This window comes from Lepidochelys kempii, chromosome 1, assembly GCF_965140265.1.
Source record: "Lepidochelys kempii isolate rLepKem1 chromosome 1, rLepKem1.hap2, whole genome shotgun sequence".
Taxonomy (NCBI): domain Eukaryota; kingdom Metazoa; phylum Chordata; order Testudines; family Cheloniidae; genus Lepidochelys; species Lepidochelys kempii.
The window spans coordinates 104,294,615-104,316,854 of record NC_133256.1 but is presented as its reverse complement, the minus strand read 5'-3'; the positions used below and the strand labels follow the sequence as shown (position 1 = coordinate 104,316,854).

The following is a 22,240-nucleotide window of genomic DNA, read 5'->3' as shown; positions in this document are numbered from 1 at the left end:
AAAATCAGGATGGTAAATACCTTTCAGGGTAATCAGATTCAAAACATAGAGAATCCCTCTAGGCAAAAGCTTAAGTTACAAAAAGACATAAAAACAGGAATATACATTCCATTCCGCACAGCGTATTTTACCAGCCATTAAACTAAAGGAAATCTAACTCATTTCTAGCTAGAGTACTTACTAATTTACTTAACAGAGTTTCTGAGACTGCATTCCTGATCTGTTCCTGGCAAAAAGCATCACACAGACAGACAGACCCTTTGTTCCCACCCCCCCTCTAGATTTGAAAGTATCTTGTCTCCTCATTGGTCATTTTGGACAGGTGCCAGTGAGGTTATTTTAGCTTCTTAATGTAAGGCGACTGTTGCCCCCTTACTAACATTCAGTGGGGGTGTTTTGGTTGGCTAGCTCCCAGTACTAAAAGGGGAAGGATCTATGGGAAATCAGGACCTGAGACTGATAGTTCCCAGGAGGCCAATGCTCCAGGTCAGCCTGAATGACAGGCGGGCAGGCTAATCAGGAGGCCAGGGAGGTCCCGTCCTCTGGGTGAGCTGGATTTGCCTGGGTCAGACAGAGTGGGGCCAAGCTACGGAGAAAGCAGGAGTCCAAGCTGAGCTGGGGAACAGAGCCATGTCAGATCCAGAGAGAGCAGACCCTGTCCTGGGAGCAGAGCTGCAGCCCCAAAGCTAGAGGCACAGCCCAGAGAGAGCAAACTTGCCCTGGGAAGAAAGCTGCAGCAACCAGAGCCAGAGGGGCCAGAGAAGGAGCCCAGGAAGCAGGTCAGTGCTGGGAGCAGAGTCAATGAGGCAGCCTGCAGAGCAGACCTGTCCTGAGAGCAGAGCTGTAGCAACCAGAGCCAGAGGGCCTAGAAAAGCAGCCCAGGGAGCTGGAGGCAGAGCAGCAGAGACAGAGTGGTGGAGCTGGGGCTGGAGCAGTCCAGGGCTGGGTGCGGTAAGCAGCTGGGGAGACCGAGGGGGACCCTGGGCAGCGGGACCAGCACAGGGAGACGCCTCAGCCAAGAGGCTCTGCAGGCCAGGCTTGGATCGTAACCCCGACAGGGCGGGGCCGACACTGGAAAAAAGGGTCCTACCACTTAGAGCCTGAGAGCATGTGGCCACCACCAGAGCAAGTATCCAACCCACAGCATCCCTGCTGCACAGCCAGGGCCTGAGAAGAAGGCTGGGACTTACAAGGAACAGACTCTGAACTGCCCTGACATTCCAGAGATGCTGTTTGTGATGTTCCCTGCCACAGAGTGGGGTGATGTGTTTCCTTTAACCTTTCCCATTTTTCCTTATTCTTTTTAAAATTAATTGTTGATTAAATAACTTGCATTTGCTTTAAACTGTATGTAATGGTCAGTGGCCCAGTGCAAGGAGAATACCCTGGAGTGGGGACACCCTAGCCCCTGTCCTAGGTGACCACAGCAGGGTTGGGGGTCGAGCCCCCCCACGAATCCTGGGCCTAGCCTTGTGGGGGTTAGGAGGATGCTGCCAGACAGGAGAGTGGAAGGGGAGTCCTCAAGGGCAGGGAGACCACTGGGTAAAGGAAGTGGGAGCGAGGACTCAGATCCTTTCGCTAGCCTACTTCACCGGGGTAGTGCAGAAGCCAGGAAAGTTCCCCATAATAGCAGGACTATTCCCCCTTTACAGGTGAAAGGGTTCTGCCTCTGGCCAGGAGGGATTTTATAGCACTGTATACAGAAAGGTGGTTAACCTTCTCTTTATTTTTATGACAGAAACTGATTAGGGAAATGACCAGTCCCTCCTTTTATTCATTTACCTAATACAAGAACTTGTGGACTCTCAATTAAGGATGGTAAAATTAAAACCTGTAAAAGGAAATATTTATTTTCACAGTGTATAATCAACCTATGGAATTCACTGCTATAGATCATCCGATGAAGTGAGCTGTAGCTCACGAAAGCTTATGCTCAAATAAATTGGTTAGTTTCTAAGATGCCTCTAGTACTCTTTTTCTTTCTGCGAATACAGACTAACACGGCTGCTACTCTGAAACCTGAGAAATATACTGCAGCTGTATTTGTAAAAAAACACTGGATATTAATTTATTATACATTATTATTATTGTGGTAGGCAAACTTAGACTGATGAGAAAAACAAATCTCATACTTCAGGGTATGTGAAAGACTGAAAGAGTCAGAAAATATTCTCCATTCTGTAACATTGCATAGTTTGATAGGTGCATTATTTAGGATAAAGGGACCTTTTTTTCTGAAACGTCAGGTTTTGGCCATAACCAAAATCTAAATGTCAGTCTGATCCTGTGTATTGGAAACCCTGTGTTCCTATCATGTTGTTGTGAATAAAACCGGAATAACAATTAAACAATCCTGAATTTCTAGTAAAAGGAGTCCTGTTATGAATAATGTACTTTTGTAATTGTTTTATTGCACCACCAAACATGATCAAACAATTTGTTTATTAAATCACATAAAGAACTACGATAATACACTGTTCACGAAGCCTACAGTCTCGGATGCATTAATAGTACTGTTTAGAATGAGGAAGAGTTCTAGAACACAGAGGACTGGAGAAGTCACATATAGATGCTGCTAAAGGTCACCTGCAGAGGGGAAAACATATGCTTGTGTCCTTTTTTCCTTGTTTAGGATTTATAAAGGAGGCATGAAAGATCTTATAATTTTCTGCTTGATTTTTACATTACAGTTCAGGTCCTATGCATGCTTTAGTGACCGGAGTACTAGTAAAATTAAGGCTAAAACTGGTCAGAAAAAATCTCCTGCAGATTTCTTTGCTTCCCTTTCAAAAGTGATCGAGAAGTAAAGGGAGCAGGGTGGCAGCTGAGAACACCCATGGACTTAGTTTGGGAGACAGTGCCCCCAAACTGAGGCAAGGCGTGGAGGCACACAGAGTCACATGCCACTGCCTCCCCCCCTTTCTGCAAGTGCAGAGCTGCCCGGCTGAAATAAAGAGGGTGCTGCTCAGAAGATGCCACTTTCTGGGTCCTAGTGTTGGTTGAGCTCCCCTTCTGTGTGCTGGGAGCCATCCTGTTTTCTGTACAACAGTTAGTGCCTATGATAGGGAAGGGCAGGGGCAGTCTGGGGCTAGGGGGAAAGAGGCAGTAGGGAAGGAAGAGGGTAGGATGGGGAGGAAATGGAGCAGTGGGGAAGGAGCATGGGATGGGGAAAAGAAGGGAGTGGGGGCTGGGGGAAAGAGGCAGTTGGGAGGAAGCGGGTGGAGTGGGGAGGAGATGGAGCGATGGGGAAGGGTCATGGGATGGGAGAAGCGAGGGCAGAGGGAAAGCTGGAGCCCAGCCTGCAACAACCCCTTGGCAGAAGCTGGGGCTCCCCGTTAAGCAGACCCATCAAACCCCCACTCTGACAAGCCCCACCTCCCCTGCATCTGTACCACCTCGATAAGCCCCCCCAGACACCCTCCACACTGAGCCACAACCACCTGCACCCTGACACAAATGAACTTCACCTCCCCTGCACCTAGACTCCCCCACTGACCCCCAAACACCTTCACCTGGATCCCCTGCAGAGTCCCATTGCCCCTGCACCTGGAACCCTCCACTGACCTCTGTGCATACAGGTCTCCCACTGAGCCGCCCGCATCCAGGCTGCCCCACAGAGAACTCTCTTATCCCCACCTGGATCCCCCCACACTAAGTCCCTCTGCACTTGGATCCTGCTGCTGGGCTGAACCTGCCCACCCACACCTGGTGTATCTGGCATAGGGATCAGGGCCCCAGGGTGCTTCTGGGGCAGGGCTGGCCTTGCACTGTGTCAGGGTTGGGTGCAGCCTCGCTGCCGAGTCCCTGTCGTGTGGTGGGGTGGGGGGAGGCTGCATGCAACCAGTGGCTGTGTTCCCCACCTCCATGCAAGCAGTGGCTGTGCTCCCCACTGCCATGATGGAGCCTCCACATTTATTTATTGACAAATAAAATTTACAGAATTTTTAAATAGTGTGTGCAGAATTTTGATTTTCTTGGTGCAGAATCCCCTCAGGAATATGGGCTGCTGTGCAGCTGTGATGGTGGGACTGTGAGGTGCAGATTTGAAAAGAGGTTTGTGTAGGCAGCGGGGAGGTCTATGGGCGGGGGGTGCTGGGCGAGCGGTGTGGTGTGCAGGGTGCTGTGCAGTTGTGGTGGGAGGCCAGCGGCGGAGGTCTCCGGCAGGGGCAGGGCCTGGGCATAGAGATCTATGGTGGAGGTCTCTGGGCGAGGGGATGCTGGGCATAAGGGTGGGGCGGGATGGTGGGGGCCCGCCCTCAAGGGGAAGGGGCCTGCTGGCAGCACAGGGCTGGGCAGGCCAGTGTGCGTCTGGCAGCTGCAGGCTGGTAACCAGCGCCCTCCTGCTGGGCGGCGCAGAGCGGGGCCGCTCCCACCGCACTGTGCCTCATTTGCCCCCAGCCCGCCCTTCACTCTGGAGGCCGACCATCCCGCCCTTGCCCTATGGGGGCCCACAAAAAGTTAAGCCGGCCCTGCCTAAGGGGTCAGCAAGGGGTGCCGCTGAACCTGGTGTCGCGGCAAGCATACACAACGCCAAATTGTGGCTCCAGTCTTGTAATCAGACGCAAGACGGCACACACCCCCACCCCCGGGGGCCCCACGGAGGTCGGTGGGGCTGTGCACCGGCGGCCTGGGGCCCGGGATCCAAGGGCAGGATCGAGGCCCCGACTCAGCCCCGCGCCAGGGAGGAGAGAAGCGCGGAGGGAACTGGACGCAGCGGGGCACCCCTGGCACGTGCTAGTCACACTTCTAGCCACTGCCCCGCCCCTGAGACGGTCCCCAGCCGCTGCCGCCCCGCCCCGCGGCATCACGACTCTGGGCCCGTCACGGCTCAGCGCCGCGGAAGACTCGGCCACAGGGGGGCGGGGCAAACCGGGCCCAGGCGCCGCCTTCCACCCAATGGCACCAGGGCAGGCTGTGCACATGCGCAGGGGGCTCTACCTCGTCCCACCCCTTCCCGAGCTCACCCCGACTCAGCCCGAACCTCTCCGAGCGCCTTCGGGTATCTCCGGCAGACAAAACGGGGGAGCCGAGGGTGCCCGCGCGGTGCATTGTGGGGCGGCAAGGAGCCGAGTCACCGCTGGGTTGGGGCCGCCATCTTGTCTCCGTCCGGATTCGCTGCCGCCTCCGGGGCCTGCTCCTTCTCCTCAGTGAGCCGGGCGGGGGAGAGGCCCAGCCAGGCTGATGCGCGCGTCCCCTCGCGCCTCTCTCAGGTGCCGCTAGCGTCCAGGCTCGGGCGGGGCGGCCGCGGCCGGGGGGCTCCGCTATGGGTCGGTCCCGCAGCCGGAGCTCGTCCCGCTCCAAGCACACCAAAAGCTCCAAGCACACCAAGAAGAACCGGAGCCGCTCGCGGTCCCGCTCCCGGGAGAAGGAGCGGGCGCGCAAGCGCTCCAAGTCCCGGGAGACCAAGCGGAACCGGCGCCGCGAGTCCCGCTCCCGCTCCCGCTCCAACACGGCCCCCTCGTCCCGCCGGGAGCGCGAGCGGGAGCGCGCCTCGTCCCCCCCGGACCGCATCGACATCTTCGGGCGCACGGTGAGCAAGCGCAGCAGCCTGGACGAGAAGCAGAAGCGGGAGGAGGAGGAGAAAAAAGCGGAGTTCGAGCGGCAGCGGAAAATGTGAGTGTCCACCCCGGGGAGTCCCGCCTGGGGCCTCGTCGCTCCGAGCCCGGCTCGCAGCGGCTCCCTCCTCTCGCTTCGATCCAGGGGGAATCTCGCCCTGCCCATCCTCCCCCCCTCCCTTCCCCCATCCTCCCCGGTAGAAAACACCCAGCCCGGAGCTGCTGCTTCCCTCCTTGCCCATCCATCTCGCTTCCTCTTCTAACATGCTTTGGTACGGTCTCCTCCTCTGTCCGAGGCCTCGCCGCCTCTGGGGCTGTGGGTGCAGCGCCCAGTGCCAGACTTTTGTCCCTCCCCTTTTCTGCAAGCGTGTAGCTTATTCTTTAGGCTGAGGCTCTCCTAGTTGGCCCGAAGGCTGTGTTGTGACTTGTGAAAAGAATGCGCTCAAAAAGTATACTAACTCGGGGTCTCTGCATTAGTGCTGAAACAGAGAGGAGTCCTATCGTGAACCACTCGCCCCGTTGAACAAAACTAGCATGTTCGTGTGGGTAGCTCTTGTTATAGTTCATGAAGCCATGAGGCATTCCTTTCATTTTGTTATGGATTTGGAATTAGGTTCCCGAATAGTTCACCTTGCAGCCTTATCTAAGTTATTAGAAATATTTTTATTCTCCCTTGTGATTTCTTTCTTTATCACAGACAACAACAAAACTCCTTGTAACAAGTTGTCGTAAATCCATCCTTATTTTTGAATGTCCAATAAACCTGGCACCTTGATATATGAACCTGTGATGCAGAAATATTGACTTGGGAAAACAAAAAATGCTGTCTGATTCAGTTTGTAAGTGAATGTTTAGGTAGACTCAAACAATGACAACCAGTCTGATTAATTTTACACCAACTCATTTTCTTTTGGCTTTGTTCTAGTTATATAATAATGAATGAAATAATTACAAATTATGCATATGTTAGAAATTCTGATTTCTACATATTGCTTCTTTTATTTCTATTGTAAAGTATTCTGCTGTTGAGATTCCTTTTGACCTATGCTAATTGCAGTTTGATAGTGATATCATCAAATATTATAGGGTTACAGAACACTCATTTGAAAAATTTCAAAATAATTTGTCTTAGAGACACTCAGCTCTGATTCTCCTCTTAGACCTGGGCCAATCAGGATTAATTCTATTGAAATCAGTGAAGTTACTCTAGCCTTTAGTGAAGAGTGAGAAGAGATTCAGGCTCTGTTTATTTTTAAACATTCAGTCCCTTCTCAATTTGGAATCTTAATGTTTTTGTTCCAGATTATTTTCATTCACAGGTAACACTTTAAATGAGCTCTAAGGCAAACACTTAAATATTTTATTTGAGAACATATATGTGACTTGTGAAATATTGGCAATTTTAAAATAATTGGACATCTACTTTTTATAACAAAGGCCTGATCTCTTATCAAACCAGAAATGGCTCTTTAGGAGAGGGAAGAAACTGTTCTAGTACTGAAGGAAAACAAAAGGTTTAAGATCTTTATATCAAATACCTAAGCAGTTGATCATTATGTTGCCATTAAAACTTTGATTTGCAACAAATCTAGTTCTGTTTACCTGAATAGTAGGCCGGAGCTCATTAAGAAAAAAATCTTTTGGCATTCTTACCTGCCCTTTAATGTTTTTCTAGAACAACTTTGTTATACTACACAAATCAGCTTATTATGAACAATGGTGGAATACTTGTACTTATGATCTAGGTGGGCAATATGGGATTTGATCGAAGTAGCAACAGTGCAGTAAAGTGCAGTCTTTCTCTCACAGGAGTTTGTTAGGCAAACAAAATTCTGCTGTTTGTCAAAATACTATTTAAGAGGTGCACAAGAGTCTTTAGTTGTCCAGGTTATTTAAGTGTTGTGAACTTAAAAAAAATAAATAAAAAAAGTAAAAACTTCCATGTTTTTGGTAGGGTATGTTTTTTGAGGGGAGGGAGTTAAGGGATTTTTGCTGGGGGGAAGACGGTATAGTATTCCATTTGGGCTTTGTTAATGTGGCAAACTATATTAAATTTAAATTTTGTGCTCCACTAGTTGAATCAATTACTTCATATTTCATACTGGCTTATATGTCACTTACCAAATTGCCTAGTGATAGCTATTTTCAATGTATGTAGATGTCTGTCTTCTGAATCTGTACAGAACGTCTGTCCTGAGATGTAAGAGACCTCTGTGCTTTACCCTGTTTTCTGTTCTTTGCAGTGATGCTTAATTTCAAGGTCTACAAATAAATTAATACGAAAATTTTTATGTAGCAAAGCCACTGAATCATAAGCGCTTTCCTTCTTGCAGCTCTCATAAAACTCCTACCATACTCTATATGCATCTCATAACTTATCCTGAAAAATCTGACACAAACATGCTTTGACTTTCTGGTGTTTATGAAAATGTTGCATGTTAGAGGAAGACGCTAATTTTGCCTCTGTATAGGAAGTCTTGTATACATGTGTTACAGAAAATACCTTCTTATAGATAGAAACTACACCACCATATTTAAGCCTGATCCTGCATTTATTGAGAATCTACAGCATTGACTTGTAGAGTTAAATTTTCAACTGTAGATGTTAGGGTGGTGGTCTAATACAGAACTTAAAACTTTTGAGAATAAATTCCCGTGTAGTCATGTTTTTTTAACACAGCTTTTTTAGTGTAGTTTTTGATCACATTTCCTGGAACACTAACTTTTGGTGTGTGTGTAATGTAATAATTGTCCGTAAGTATGGAAAGATATGCAAGTGCTGCTCCTAATTTTATGAATCCTGAATTTTTTTTCCAGGAGTAGAAGTAGGTGAGAGCTGCACAGTGCAATGCTAATTTGAGAACAATATAATTTACTTACTTTATTTTTTAAAGTGAGCAGTGCACATGTGTTCATTTGCCTGAAATATTTGCTTTAATTCAAAAATAATTCTTTTCATATGGATTTAACTTCTCGTGTTCAAATATTTGATTAAGAGGGCAACAATAAATACAAATTTGTATAGATCGGTACCTGATATATACCAAGGCTTAACTTGAAGCAAATTTTACAGCACAATTACAGCCTACTGAGTAATATAATATTGTTTTAGATTCTATCCTTATTCTGAAGGTTTTGAAAACACTTTAGCAAATATGCCTACAAGAACCTTGTAGTTATTTCTGGAATGAAAGTTCAGTGGGTGACAAATACAGTGCACAACAGTGGGGTGAGAAAATGGGCCATGGAATATTTTATATCCACTTAAAGCAGAGAACTTTGGTTTAAGGTTTCATTAGAAAGAGCCCACATCTACATCAGTAGAATGAAAGACTAAATTTACTCTATGGGGGGTTAGATCTGTGGGTTAAAGGAGACCCTAGGTGTTTCAAATATGTTATTTAGACAGTCAGTCCATTCCCTTTAGGATCTGTGTTTTACTATTTTGTAAAATCCCCATTAGGAAATCCAAAATTTGTCAAATTATATCATTTTTCTGAAAATGTGTCCATATTAAAAATATACTTATAATTGGGTGAACATCGTCTGAAACTCTTACTTTAACAAGAAAGTGACCGGAAACCGTTCTAGTTTAGGTCTTATATTGTAAACCATAGATTATTGGTCCTAACTGACAAATTAAGATGCATCTCTTCTAAACATATTGTAGTCAGTATTTCACTAATTTGTTTACATTTCAATTCAAACAAAAGTCCAGTGTGAATGTAAAAAATAATACAGAACAGTAATCCTGAAAAGTGAATACCATTTAAGAAATAGCTGTAGGATATTATTTTTTATAAAATGAACATCCTGTTACTATTTGAATATTTAATTCACGTATGGGCCCGATCCTGCAAATGCTCAGTAGTGTGCATAGTGTTTGCTATCATGAGGAGCTTTTTCATCTTCATGGTAGCAAGCACTACAGCAGGGATTAAGCGTTTATAGGATCTAACCCAATATTTTACTGTTGAGTGAAAAATGTGAGGGGGGTTAAAGTTAAGTGAATATAACATTTTGCATCCTATCATATTTGGTGTTAGCCTTTAAAAAAAATTAGCATCTTACTAAAAAACAAACCAAAAAACCCACTCTTTAGAAAAAAAAAAATCCTTTATAAAAATGCAGAAAACAAAAGCTATGCTTTATTTTGGACTCCGAATTGATATTCTTGGCTCTTGTACAATTATGCTTGACACTCAATACCATCATAAAAAAATTAGGTAGATTTGCAATATTTGATATGTGATAAGGTAAATTATTGGCGATCTAGATTACGACAACACCTGGAGCTTTTGTTAGGAATATTCAAATTACAAATTTTATTGTCTCTGCTTTCTATTTTAGTTAGAGACCAGTTTGGTGCCTTTGAGGTAGAGGTCTTAGGGCAGTGTTTTATTACCTCATGTAACACAGAACCTAAAATGTTCTGAATTTTGAAAGGGTGATGGGTACTTTAGCTGATAGGTACGTTTCAACATTACTGTGTTTTAAGTAACGTTCAGAGTCAAAATAGTCCATTTGTTGTATCACAACCTACTCAAAATGCTATTTTGTTGTTAAATGTAACATTTTAAGGTGTGTTAAATATGGTATGTTGCTATGGCTTTTGTAGTCACTTTCTCCTAAATGACAGGTTTCAGAGTAACAGCCGTGTTAGTCTGTATTCGCAAAAAGAAAAGGAGTACTTGTGGCACCTTAGAGACTAACCAATTTATTAGAGCATGAGCTTTCGTGAGCTACAGCTCACTTCATCAGATGCACCTGATGAAGTGAGCTGTAGCTCACGAAAGCTTATGCTCTAATAAATTGGTTAGTCTCTAAGGTGCCACAAGTACTCCTTTTCTTTTTTCTCCTAAATGTAAAGCAAATTTTTTTTATGGGTGTTGTGTGAACGAAGAATAAAGGAAAACATTTAAATATATAATACCAACCATAATCATCTACATCAATCTGTGAATTCAAAGTTTTATTTAAATTTCATTTTTGAAATAACTAATTAAATTATTATTTTCATGTCTCTTTTTCTAGACGCCAACAAGAAATTGAAGAGAAACTCATAGAGGAAGAGACAGCCCGAAGAGTGGAAGAGCTTGTGGCTAAGCGCGTAGAGGAAGAGCTGGAGAAACGGAAGGATGAGATTGAGCGAGAGGTTCTCCGCAGGGTGGAGGAGGCTAAGCGCATCATGGAAAAACAGTTGCTCGAAGAACTCGAGCGACAGCGACAAGCTGAACTTGCGGCACAAAAAGCCAGAGAGGTAACGCTCGGTCGTTTGGAAAGTAGAGACAGTCCATGGCAAAACTTTCAGTGTCTGGTTGTGCCTCCTGTTCGGTTCAGAAAGAGATGGAATACAGCAAATCTAATTCCCTTCTCGTGTAAACTTGCATTGCTGCGAAACTTAATTTCTAGCCTATTCAGAGGAGCTCACTGATACTTAAAACAGTTATTCTCCTAAAACCTGTACAAGGATACTTGAATTTTAATGGAACTGACCTACATATTTGAGAATTGTTTGAAACTTTTGCCATGGCTGCAGGATTTATCCACAATCCTTTCTTATTTGGGGGGAAAGGGTTAAAATTTATAAAGTGTATCCTTCATTTGTTTCATTTTATTTACCTAGACTGTAAGAGGCTTTTTGCCTTCAGTCAGGAAAAGAGCAGGGTCCAGCACTGAGCTGCAGTACCTGTCTTTAACTAGGTTTTCTTACTGTTCTCCCTTTAAAACAAACATTCTCTTTGAGCATACATTGGACTAATTCCTGTACTTTTAACATAAGCCCAGCCACCGTCTTCACCAAGGACTTATGTCCAAATCATTATATCCATTTTTCAATAACTACTAACTCCTTTTTTTCCCTCTAGAATTTATTAAGGAGCAGGTTGTCCTTGTCTGAAGTCAAGCTAAACATGTGACTTGTTTTATCTGCAGCTGGAGGAAAAGCTGAAAAACATCTTTCTGTGAGGCAGTAATTTGCTACTAAGGCTTTGATGCTTGTCTGCACTAATCACTCCAGGATCCAAAAATTTAAAGTCAAACTTTTAAACCCTTAAAGAAAATTCAGCTAAATAGCACTGAGTGTCCAGTAACTCTCTCACTCCGTACTTCTTTTACTTGTTGATCTAAATGAATAACTTGATTATTTTACAACGGGAAAGCCATTAATAATGATGCTTTCCCCTTCAGGCTAAACATCAACTGTTTGTCTGCCAATATAATATCTTTGAAATAAAAGCTCTTTTGTTGAGACTTAAGTTATGCAGAATTTCACATGTGTGCAATTCAAAGTTCAGCTTTAAGAGAAATGCATTTTGACTTTAGATACATACAAGTTTGCTGAAATTTGTATATAGTGGATTTCAGTTAACTAAATGGATGCATTATTCACAAAAAGGTTTTTAAAAACCATAAATTAAGTTTGATGCGGAGTAGTTTCATCAGTGCTTTTCTATGTAAAATATATTTCAATTCCTGGAGAAAGCGTGCTAGATAGTAGCTGATTACTAGTCATCGTAAGAAGTTTTCTCTTCATATGCTTGTTTTTGTTTCATATTAACTTTTTTTTTTACACAGACACAAACCTCTGGCTGATTTAAAATCTTCCAAATATTAAAATAATTTGCATATTTATTATGTGAACTGAAGCACCTCAAAAACCTTCCCGCACTCTTCATATTTATGTTTTGCATAACAAAGTTTTATTAAATTCACCAAGGAAACAGCAATTTATAAGGCTCTATTTGCTCATCATGCCTTTCCTGGACTCCTGAATTCCAGTTCAAACTGTAGATGACAGTTTAAGCTGTCTTAAAATTGTCAAAATATTGAATGTTAAGTCCATTTTCCCCACGAAAGAAGCCCTTAGTTCCATGAAGTATGGATTACCATTTGTATTTTTCACTAACAGTAAATGTATTTTTCTTATTAATTGTTTGCCTTAGGAATGATTTACATATTTTTGTTCCTTCTTATCATAAACATCTGCATTCCTCAGCTCAGCCTTCCTTGTATGTTGTTTCTTTATAAATGGTTGAGCTGCTGATGCAGGTATTGCCAAGCTAACAGTACAAATCATTTTAAAGAGGAAGCTGGCGCGTATGGCAGCCGAGGAGCACACTCTGCAGGACACTGGACAAGACAGTAAATATTCAACTTTTAATGCTGATTAAAGGAGTATAGGTAAAGAATACGTAGGTATACTTAATTGGTGAGACAAACTATTCACTTTATTTATATTTTATATATTACTTTTTTAATTTGGTAAATACTATCCAGTTTTTGTAGTTGTCCTTGTTCATTTGTGTGGTATTAAAATATTAGTAATAAATTGTCAGGAATCTATGATTAGGGAGGGTTTAGTTTGTTGCTGTTTGGACTGGGAGGGATGATTTAAATTTAGTACTAGAGACCAATATTAGTGGCTGCACAATTTACTGTTGAGACAAAATAGGTGGCTGTAAAGCTGCCCCGTAAGTCAGTTCACAAAAGAATTCTGAGGAAGATTAGTGAAGACACATAATGAGTATTTTACTTTTCTAACATCTTACCCTGTCCTCCCCTTTAGGAGGAAGAGCGTGCAAAACGTGAGGAACTAGAGCGAATATTAGAAGAGAATAATCGAAAAATTGCAGAAGCACAAGCTAAACTGGTAGGTAGAAATGAAGTTTACATTAGTGTGGACATGTTCAAATCCTGTTGCCTGATGTGCTAGATAATTTTTTTTTTGTTAACATCTAATCCTACTCCCCATTGAAGTCAATGTGAATGCTCCCATTGACTTTGATGGCAAACAGTCTCTTTCCAGCTCCCAGTGTATCCTTTCAGGTTTTGACTGTTGACCAGGCTTTGACTAGTGTTCGTAGTGTAACAGAACAGGTATAAACATGTTTGACACAAGCGAAATTCCAGTGTGCAGTGGGTGGTGAAGACTTTGTCAGCACATACACTTCTGACTTCTGTATATGATAGCTGCACTCGTTTAAAGTAAATCAATAGGTTTTAAAACAGTTTAGTTAAATCAGTGCAAAAACATTGCATCCCTGTGTGGATGCTGTTATTTTGGTTTGAGTGGTTTATTTTGGTTGATCAGTTTAAAATAATGTAAAATAAGCTTGGTCACAAAGGGGTTTGCACCAGTTTAAGTAAATTGTTTAAAATCACATGTTTATTTAAACCAAGGCAGCTTTCTTGTGTAGATAAGGCCTTTGTTAAAATTGGTTTCTGGATTTACACCTGCTTTAAAATCTCACGGTCAGTTTTTGTGGTTTTACAACCACATTTTTATTCCTATCACTTTATGGAAAAACAACTATACAAACAGAAGAAATTATTTAAACTAACTATATGCTAAATACTATTAAATTAACAAAATAAAAACTTGAAAATACAGAAGTTCTTCCGCTAATCTTTCCTTCTTTAGTAATTATGTCCTGATAGTGCAGATAGACACAAGTCACTTTATGCCTGAGTCATTCCATTAAGCTTACTGCATAAGTGCTTGCACTATTTGAGCCTAAATGGTAATTTGTAATAGGTTGAGAGAGAAATCGGATGAAAACTTGTCAGTGTTTTGCTCCATGTTGATAGTGCCCCTTTAAGTTATCAAACACAAACAAGAAGTAGTGGAGAATATTCCTTTTTATAAATTGATTTCCCCAAGAATGAAAACAGGAACAATGTTATATTTAAAATTTTAATGCATATAAATATATACAGATAGTATTTGTAAAGTGTGTTGAAAATGGAAAGAACTATATTGGTGTATGAGATTTTGATATGCATTTAAGAGCCTGATCCCTAAAATGTTGATGCATGTGCAAAACTTTACTTCTGTGAAGCCAATGGAACTTGTAACATGAGTAGTTACGTGTCTGAATTTTCAGAATTGGGCCCTGTGTTTGCTGAATAGATGTAAAATAGAGATTAAGAAATCACTACTATGGGGGCTGCAAAATATTATGTATTCTAAATTCTACTGGTTTTGTATACAGGCCGAAGAACAATTGAAAATTGTTGAAGAACAAAGAAAGATTCATGAGGAGAGGATGAAACTAGAACAAGAGAGGCAACGTCAGCAAAAGGAAGAGCAAAAAATGATCCTGGGCAAGGGAAAGTCTAGGCCAAAACTGTCCTTCTCACTAAAGAGCCAGGATTAAATTGGAACTCTGAACTCTTAAAAAGAAAAATGAAACAGAAAAACTTTGTATGGTAGCTTCATGTTGAAGTGTTTTTTTTTTCACTTTTCTCTTTTTTTTTCTTTTTTTTTTTTTTCGGGGGGGAAGTCTGGAAAGTTAGCTTGTTCTAATAGGGGCTGTGCTCTGCAATTCTTAATATTTTTTTTTAACTTCCATTAAGTTAAATCCTTATCAGATCACTGTTGCCTTTTAGAGAGTAATCTGTTCTCATCCATTTTGTTTCTGTAATAGTGGTTTGAAGCAGATCAGGTCACTTTATAAATTCTGTATGATCTGATAAGGTTTTTACTGACCCGCTGATCTCAGAGTTATACTCTGATATTAGACCAAATTTCATGCTGGTTTTGCTGACTTTTAATAACAAAAAAAGTTAGTACATGCATCAGTAAATTCCCAAAGTAGTACTGGACCTCTGTGGTTTATTGTTAAATCAGTGTCCTATGATACTGTCCCACTGTTGCACTTGATGTTCCCGATACAGGTAAGGAAACGGTCAATTCTGCTATGAATATATAGAAAGATTGAGAGTTCAGTATTGTCTCTTAGATTGTTTTTATTACATTGACAAAATTCAACCAGCATTCCCCATTGTGTAAATAAACCAATTTGCTGAATAAAGTAAAGTCTTAAATTCATATGTTTAAGTAAATTTTTTTAGTACACTTGTATAACTACAGTAAGAGTGACAGTTCACTTTCCTAAATTCAAAAATACAGTGGTATTTTTTAAGTTCACTTCAAAAAAATTATTGTTTTTCCTACCTCTAATGCAAGGATTACACAGACAGTTAAAAAACCCACAGTTTTTAATATTTCTTTTTAATGGCTATTGCTATTCTCATGAAATGTTGGTTTTATTCTGACAGAGACTTATTTTGGCTTGTTTAGCTTACTGAACCCAGAAAAGTACTTCAGTAGCTAATCCCCTTGAGTTTGCCTCATTATATAGTATGTTGTATAATTTAGAGTCATCATCATACATATTGGATCTGATAGATTTAGGAAGGGGAAAATAAACCCTATATATATTTATTTTTAAATTGAAGGGCAAGCACACTTGCGAGGTAATGGAAAGCAAAAAGTGAAGTTCTGTTTAAATACATTGTTTTAGGCACAAAGCGACTGTTGTTCATGTGCAGCGTCCTGAATGTTATCCATTTATATACGGGTTTTATTCTGACAAATGAAAACACAGATTGAAAACTATATATAAAATCCCCTTTTGTATGTAACTCTTCTGCTGAAACTTCAGCTACTGTAGTGTCCAGTTCTAAAATTTCATTTTCCTATTGGTATGACAACATCTATAGTGAATACTTCAAAATGAAAGATCGTAATTGTTGACAAAACATTTGAAGATTTTCCAGAATAAGAGGGAAAGAATTCCTGATACTTCACCAGATCTGTTTCTGTGGGTTTGATAAATAAAATGTAGCAGGTTGAATGTGTCACTGTAACAGTATGCAGCAGTCTTTGTCTGGAACTTGGAGTTGGGCGCAGATTGACACTTTCTGCTTTGTCCTGAGTGTTACAATAAGCATGAAGATATAAAATACCTACAACAGTACTTGTACTTAAATTTGTCTTTATAAATTGTTACAGAAAGTGTTGCTTAATGAGTAAACACACAAACTGAAGCCAAACAATGTACATGACCTGTAGCAAGCATCAGGCTTTATTTAAAAACTCAACTGATACCTGTATTTCTAAAATATAAAACTTCCCCTTGTTCCCTATATGAGAAACAAGCTATTAAAAAATCAATACTTAAACAGACCTATGTATTTTGTTTCCTGTCCTGTTCTGAATGCAAGAAACTAAATCTGCCCTAATGCAGATTTGTAGTTGTAATATTTTTTGTCTAGAAATGATAGCAACTGTGAGTCATTTCACACTTCATTAATTATTTTATTTTGTTAAATAATGGCACCAATACAATGCATCAAATCTTGGTTGTCTTAGGTGTGCAGTATAAGTGGCTTTCTCAGATCGTAATTTTTAAGTCATCCTTCCTCTGACAGTTATTCCAGTCCAAAAAAAAAAGAAAAAAGGTTTCACATCCTACTGTATGTTACGCTTGTGTATTTGTATTCTTCCTAGAAGCAGATCCTCAGCTGGTGTGTAATTGTCATAACTCCATTAACTTCAAATATTTCTGCTTACCAGCTAGCATTTTATAAGTTTTGTATAGGGAGAGATTCATGTGTGCTTAATTCCCCCTGCCTCCCAAAAAAACTTCTGTCAGTTGTTTGTGATGACTTGGAGTTGTGAAGGGGAGAGTGGGAATAATCTTTTTATATTATATATATATATATTTTTTCTCTTGCCACTAAAAGAATTGCAACCCTGAGGGCAATAGTGAAGACTTAAAGTTCTTCCACTGCTATTTGATGTTTGACATCCTGTCACAAGAAATGACCGAAGACTCCACCCCACTCCCTGATATTTGTACCTGTCGACAGTTACAAGTATTTGTTACATATACAAATTCCTTAACGCTTCAGGCAACGATTAAACTGATCAGATAGATAGTCTGTCAGTTTTCCCCCAAAGGATGGGTCATGGGAAGGTTGTAGATAGGTTGCCAGCATGGTTCAGAAGGGAGGCCGGGAAGGGGCTGGAGAGTGAACCAGCCCCATAACCCTCCTAGCGATAGTTTCTGTCCTTGTTTCCCCACTCTGCATTGCACCCGGGCATGTGGGGTTGCAGCACCACTCAGGTTTGGCCCACTCTGGCATGAGGGATGGGTGGCGAGGCCAAACCTGAGCAGTGCTGTAACCCCACACTCCAGGTTGCAATGAACTGGAGCTGTTAGTGCAGGATGAGAGGGGCAGGCTTACTCTTTACTTCCCAGGGTCTCCTAGCACTGGGTTGGGATTAGGGTGACACGGGTGAGGGTGCTGCTATAGGTGGTCAGTACCATCTCAGCAGGGCAAGTAAAAGACAGCAGCGCTGGTGAAAGAGGACAATTGCTTATGGTTTTGTCCCTTTCCTCCCGCTCTGCCTCCCCCACCCGTCCTTAATTTGAACTCTGGGTGCCTTGCAAAAGAAGACCATGGAGTTGGTGGGTATGCTTAGTAAAAAGTTTAGGGAACTATTGCATTTGTTACACTGAACCATGTTGAAGTCACAATTATGAGCTACAGCTCCCGTTGACTTTATTACTTTATTTTGGGGGGTTATTTCTCATATAGTGGAGAACGGGTGCTGATTTTTCCCTGGTTTTTAAGCCACTTCAACCTTTGCTTTGAACATGTTTGCTTGCTGAATATTTGATAGGAGTGGGACATCCTTGTGTCCACCTGCACAAAGGCAGTGTGCACCATACATTTTTCATCTAATGATAAAGATGGCCTTTGTCTCCGGTGCCCCTGCTTTTCAGGAAGTGTCTGTTGGATTTTTTTTAAGGAATAAATAGGGTGGAATAAACTAGAGCTGCTGCCCTAGCCCTAGACGCAAACAACTTTTTCAAAATCAGAAGAGAGGCTCTTTTGCAGGGACAATAAACCACCCTTTAATCATACCACATTCATTAGTCTGATGAAAAGTGACCTGCTATGAAGTGGACTGAAGAGCTGCTGCCCCTGAAGCCTGCAGAGACAATTTGGCCTGTGAGCTGTCTAAGCAACAGACCAAAGCCCTAGGCACCCGCATAACAAAGGGAGTGTCACTACACCTCAAGGCATTTAATACTGGAATCAAATCCAGTAATGCTTTCTTCCTGAAAAAAAGGGAAAACCACCCCCACCCATCTCCCATTTCTTCCCCCTAACATATGCACTTGCCCTAAATATTACCACCTGCTTTTTTCCCTATGCTATTTCACATGCTCTACTACTATCTTCACCAAGAATGTGGAAGCAGTTGTTTCTCACTAATAGAGGCTGTGCGCTCTCCAACAATCTCTCTGTGCCTGCCTGGCTACTCCTGCTTTTCAGGAAATGACTGTAGGATCTTTGGGGTTTTTTGGGGGGGTTTTTTGGGTTTTTTTTTTAAAAAAAACAGGCATAAAGAGAGAGGGTGGAATAAACTAGCACTGCTACCCTAGCCATCGATTCCAACAACTTTTTCAAAATCAGTGAGATTTCTTTCGCACTTACGATAAACTATCCTTTAACTTACCTCATAGATTCATAGATTCATAGATATTTAGGTCAGAAGGGACCATTATGATCATCTAGTCTGACCTCCTGCACAATGCAGGCCACAGAACTTCACCCACCACTCCTAAAAAAGACCTCACACCTATATCTGTGCTATTGAAGTCCTCAAATTGTAGTTTGAAGACCTCAAGGAGCAGAGAATCCTCCAGCAAGTGACCCATGCCCCATGCTACAGAGGAAGGCGAAAAACCTCCAGGGCCTTCCAATCTGCCCTGGAGGAAAATTCCTTCCCGACCCCAAATATGGCGATCAGCTAAACCCTGAGCATATGGGCAAGATTCATCAGCCAGATACTACAGAAAATTCTTTCCCGGGTAACTTGGATCTTACCCCATCTAAAAACCCATCACAGGCCATTGGGCCTATTTACCATGAATATTTAATTACCAAAACCATGTTATCCCATCATACCATCTCCTCCATAAACTTATCGAGTTTAATCTTAAAGCAAGATAGATCTTTTGCCCCCACTACTTCCCTCGGAAGGCTATTCCAAAACTTCACTCCTCTGATGGTTAGAAACCTTCGTCTAATTTCTAATCTAAATTTCCTAGTGGCCAGTTTATATCCATTTGTTCTTGTGTCCACATTGGTACTGAGTTTAAATAATTCCTCTCCCTCTCTGGTATTTATCCCTCTGATATATTTATAGAGAGCAATCATATCTCCCCTCAACCTTCTTTTAGTTAGGCTAAACAAGCCAAGCTCCCTGAGTCTCCTTTCATAAGACAAGTTTTCCATTCCTCGGATCATCCTAGTAGCCCTTCTCTGTACCTGTTCCAGTTTGAATTCATCCTTCTTAAACATGGGAGACCAGAACTGCACACAGTATTCCAGGTGAGGTCTCACCAGTGCCTTATATAACGGTACTAAAACCTCCTTATCCCTACTGGAAATACCTCTCCTGATGCATCCCAAGACGACATTAGCTTTTTTCACAGCCATATCACATTGGCAGCTCATAGTCAACCTATGATCAACCAATACTCCAAGGTCCTTTTCCTCCTCCGTTACTTCTAGTTGATGCGTCCCTAGCTTATAACTAAAATTCTTGTTATTAATCCCTAAATGCATGACCTTACACTTCTCACTATTAAATTTCATCCTATTCCTATTACTCCAGTTTACAAGGTCATCCAGATCCTCCTGTAGGGTATCCCTGTCCTTCTCTAAATTAGCAATACCTCCCAGCTTTGTATCATCTGCAAACTTTATTAGCACACTCCCACTTTTTGTGCCCAGGTCAGTAATAAAAAGATTAAATAAGATTGGTCCCAAAACTGATCCTTGAGGAACTCCACTGGTAACCTCCCTCCAACTTGACAGTTCACCTTTCAGTAGGACCCGTTGTAGTCTCCCCTTTAACCAATTCCCTATCCACCTTTCAATTTTCCTATTGATGCCCATCTTATCCAATTTAACTAATAATTCCCCATGTGGCACAGTATCAAACGCCTTACTAAAATCTAAATAAATTAGATCCACTGCGTTTCCTTTATCTAAAAAATCTGTTACTCTCTCAAAGAAGGAAATCAGGTTGGTTTGGCACGATCTACCTTTTGTAAAACCATGTTGTATTTTGTCCCATTTACCATTGACTTCAATGTCCTTAACTACCTTCTCCTTCAAAATTTTTTCCAAGACCTTGCATACTACAGATGTCAAACTAACAGGCCTATAATTACTTGGATCACTTTTTTTCCCTTTCTTAAAAATAGGAACTATGTTAGCAATTCTCCAATCATATGGTACAACCCCTGAATTTACAGATTCATTAAAAATTCTTGCTAATGGGCTTGCAATTTCTTGTGCCAATTCTTTTAATATTCTTGGATGAAGATTATCTGGGCCCCCCGATTTAGCCCCATTAAGCTGTTTGAGTTTCGCTTCTACCTCAGATATGGTGATGTCTACCTCCATATCCTCATTCCCATTTATCATGCTACCATTATCCCTAAGATCCTCTTTAGTCTTATTAAAGACTGAGGCAAAGTATTTGTTTAGATATTGGGCCATGCCTAGATTATCCTTGACCTCCACTCCATCCTCAGTTTTCAGCGGTCCCACTTCTTCTTTCTTTGTTTTCTTCCTATTTATATGACTATAGAACCTTTTACTATTGGTTTTAATTCCCTTTGCAAGGTCCAACTCTACTTGACTTTTAGCCTGTCTCACTTTATCCCTACATATTCTGACCTCAATAAGGTAGCTTTCCTTACTGATCCCTCCCTTCTTCCACTCCCTATATGCTTTCTGCTTTTTCTTAATTACCTCTCTAAGATGCTTGCTCATCCAGCTTGGTCTACAACTCCTGCCTATGAATTGGGGGCTGCTGCTTTTGGTCCCCCCTTACATAAATGATCTTTTAACCATTTAAAAGCACTGAGGGAGGTGTGGACTGTAGCATGGTCGCTATGCCATGCACTGTCCTTTGTCCCTTTGGAGCAGGAAAACAATTGCCTGTCTCTGGTGAGGGCCTAATCTTGCACTATTGGGACTCCCTGGGAGTTTGGCCACTCTCTTTAATGGGAACAGGATGGGGCCCTTACAGCGCAGTGGAGAAGTTCTAAACCAAATAGGAAACATACACTCCAATTTGTATGCTCTGGCAATTCTTTTAGAAATAACAGTGGAGGCTGCATTTATCCATGACAGGGAGGGCAAGGAAGAGGGGAAAGTGCCCGGCCCTGAGATTCTGCAGCTACAGAAACTGGAGTTGCTTTTCTCACAACTTTCCAGGCCTCTGTGTGTGTGTATATTTTCATGTTTGTATCACCCAACCAAAGACAGTCTGTTGGGTTTGTTTTTTCTTCATATGTTTGTGTGGTGGTAATTGAGGGCTTAGTTTTCATGGTAGCGGAGAGAAGAGAGCAGAACCTCTTTTTAATATCGCCATAGTGGATATCCAAATGACTCCTATCTGCCTGGAACAACCAAAGATTATACTGGCTCAGTGATCGGTTCTGTGTGAGTAGACATACACCCTTTTAAAAGGCCACTGAAACAGATTATCTTTGCTCCCTGGTTCTTTCCCCTGCCCCCACCTGGAGACTTCAGAGAAGAATTATTTATGTTTGGGGTTTGTTTGTTTTTAATTTCCTTTGGGGGTCAGTACCTGAGCTAAGAAGAGTCGGTATAAAAATAATTCAAACACAGAGCCAAAAAGCATGGGCCAAACTGCACACTGCCATGTTCTATAGCGTGCATGCTGTCAGTGGTGGCATTTAGGAGGAGAGGAGCGTTTTCTGAAAAAGCATAGAGAACCAAAATTGCTCTCAGTTACAAAACAGAGGTAGGGAAAGGGCAGATTAATTTAATAGTTCAAG

The 22,240-nt window shown here is 42.0% G+C and overlaps 1 protein-coding gene across 3 annotated transcripts; it reads left to right on the top strand.

Annotated features, from left to right (window-relative positions):
- Positions 1-5,039: 5,039 nt before the first annotated feature.
- Positions 5,040-15,387, top strand: ARGLU1 (arginine and glutamate rich 1). 3 transcript variants are annotated; one of them, XR_012159523.1, is made up of 5 exons: positions 5,041-5,613; positions 10,590-10,815; positions 12,641-12,698; positions 13,123-13,206; positions 14,549-14,626. XR_012159523.1 is itself a non-coding variant. In XM_073349388.1 (4 exons), exons 1-4 carry the CDS (start codon positions 5,264-5,266, stop codon positions 14,711-14,713), a joined length of 825 nt encoding a protein of 274 aa, XP_073205489.1. In that variant the 5' UTR covers positions 5,044-5,263; the 3' UTR covers positions 14,714-15,387. The 3 variants fall into 3 exon arrangements, 1 of the variants encoding a protein (XP_073205489.1); XR_012159522.1 differs by having other exon boundaries at positions 5,040-5,613; positions 12,641-13,206; XM_073349388.1 differs by lacking the exon at positions 12,641-12,698 and having other exon boundaries at positions 5,044-5,613; positions 14,549-15,387.
- The last annotated feature ends 6,853 nt before the right edge of the window (positions 15,388-22,240 follow it).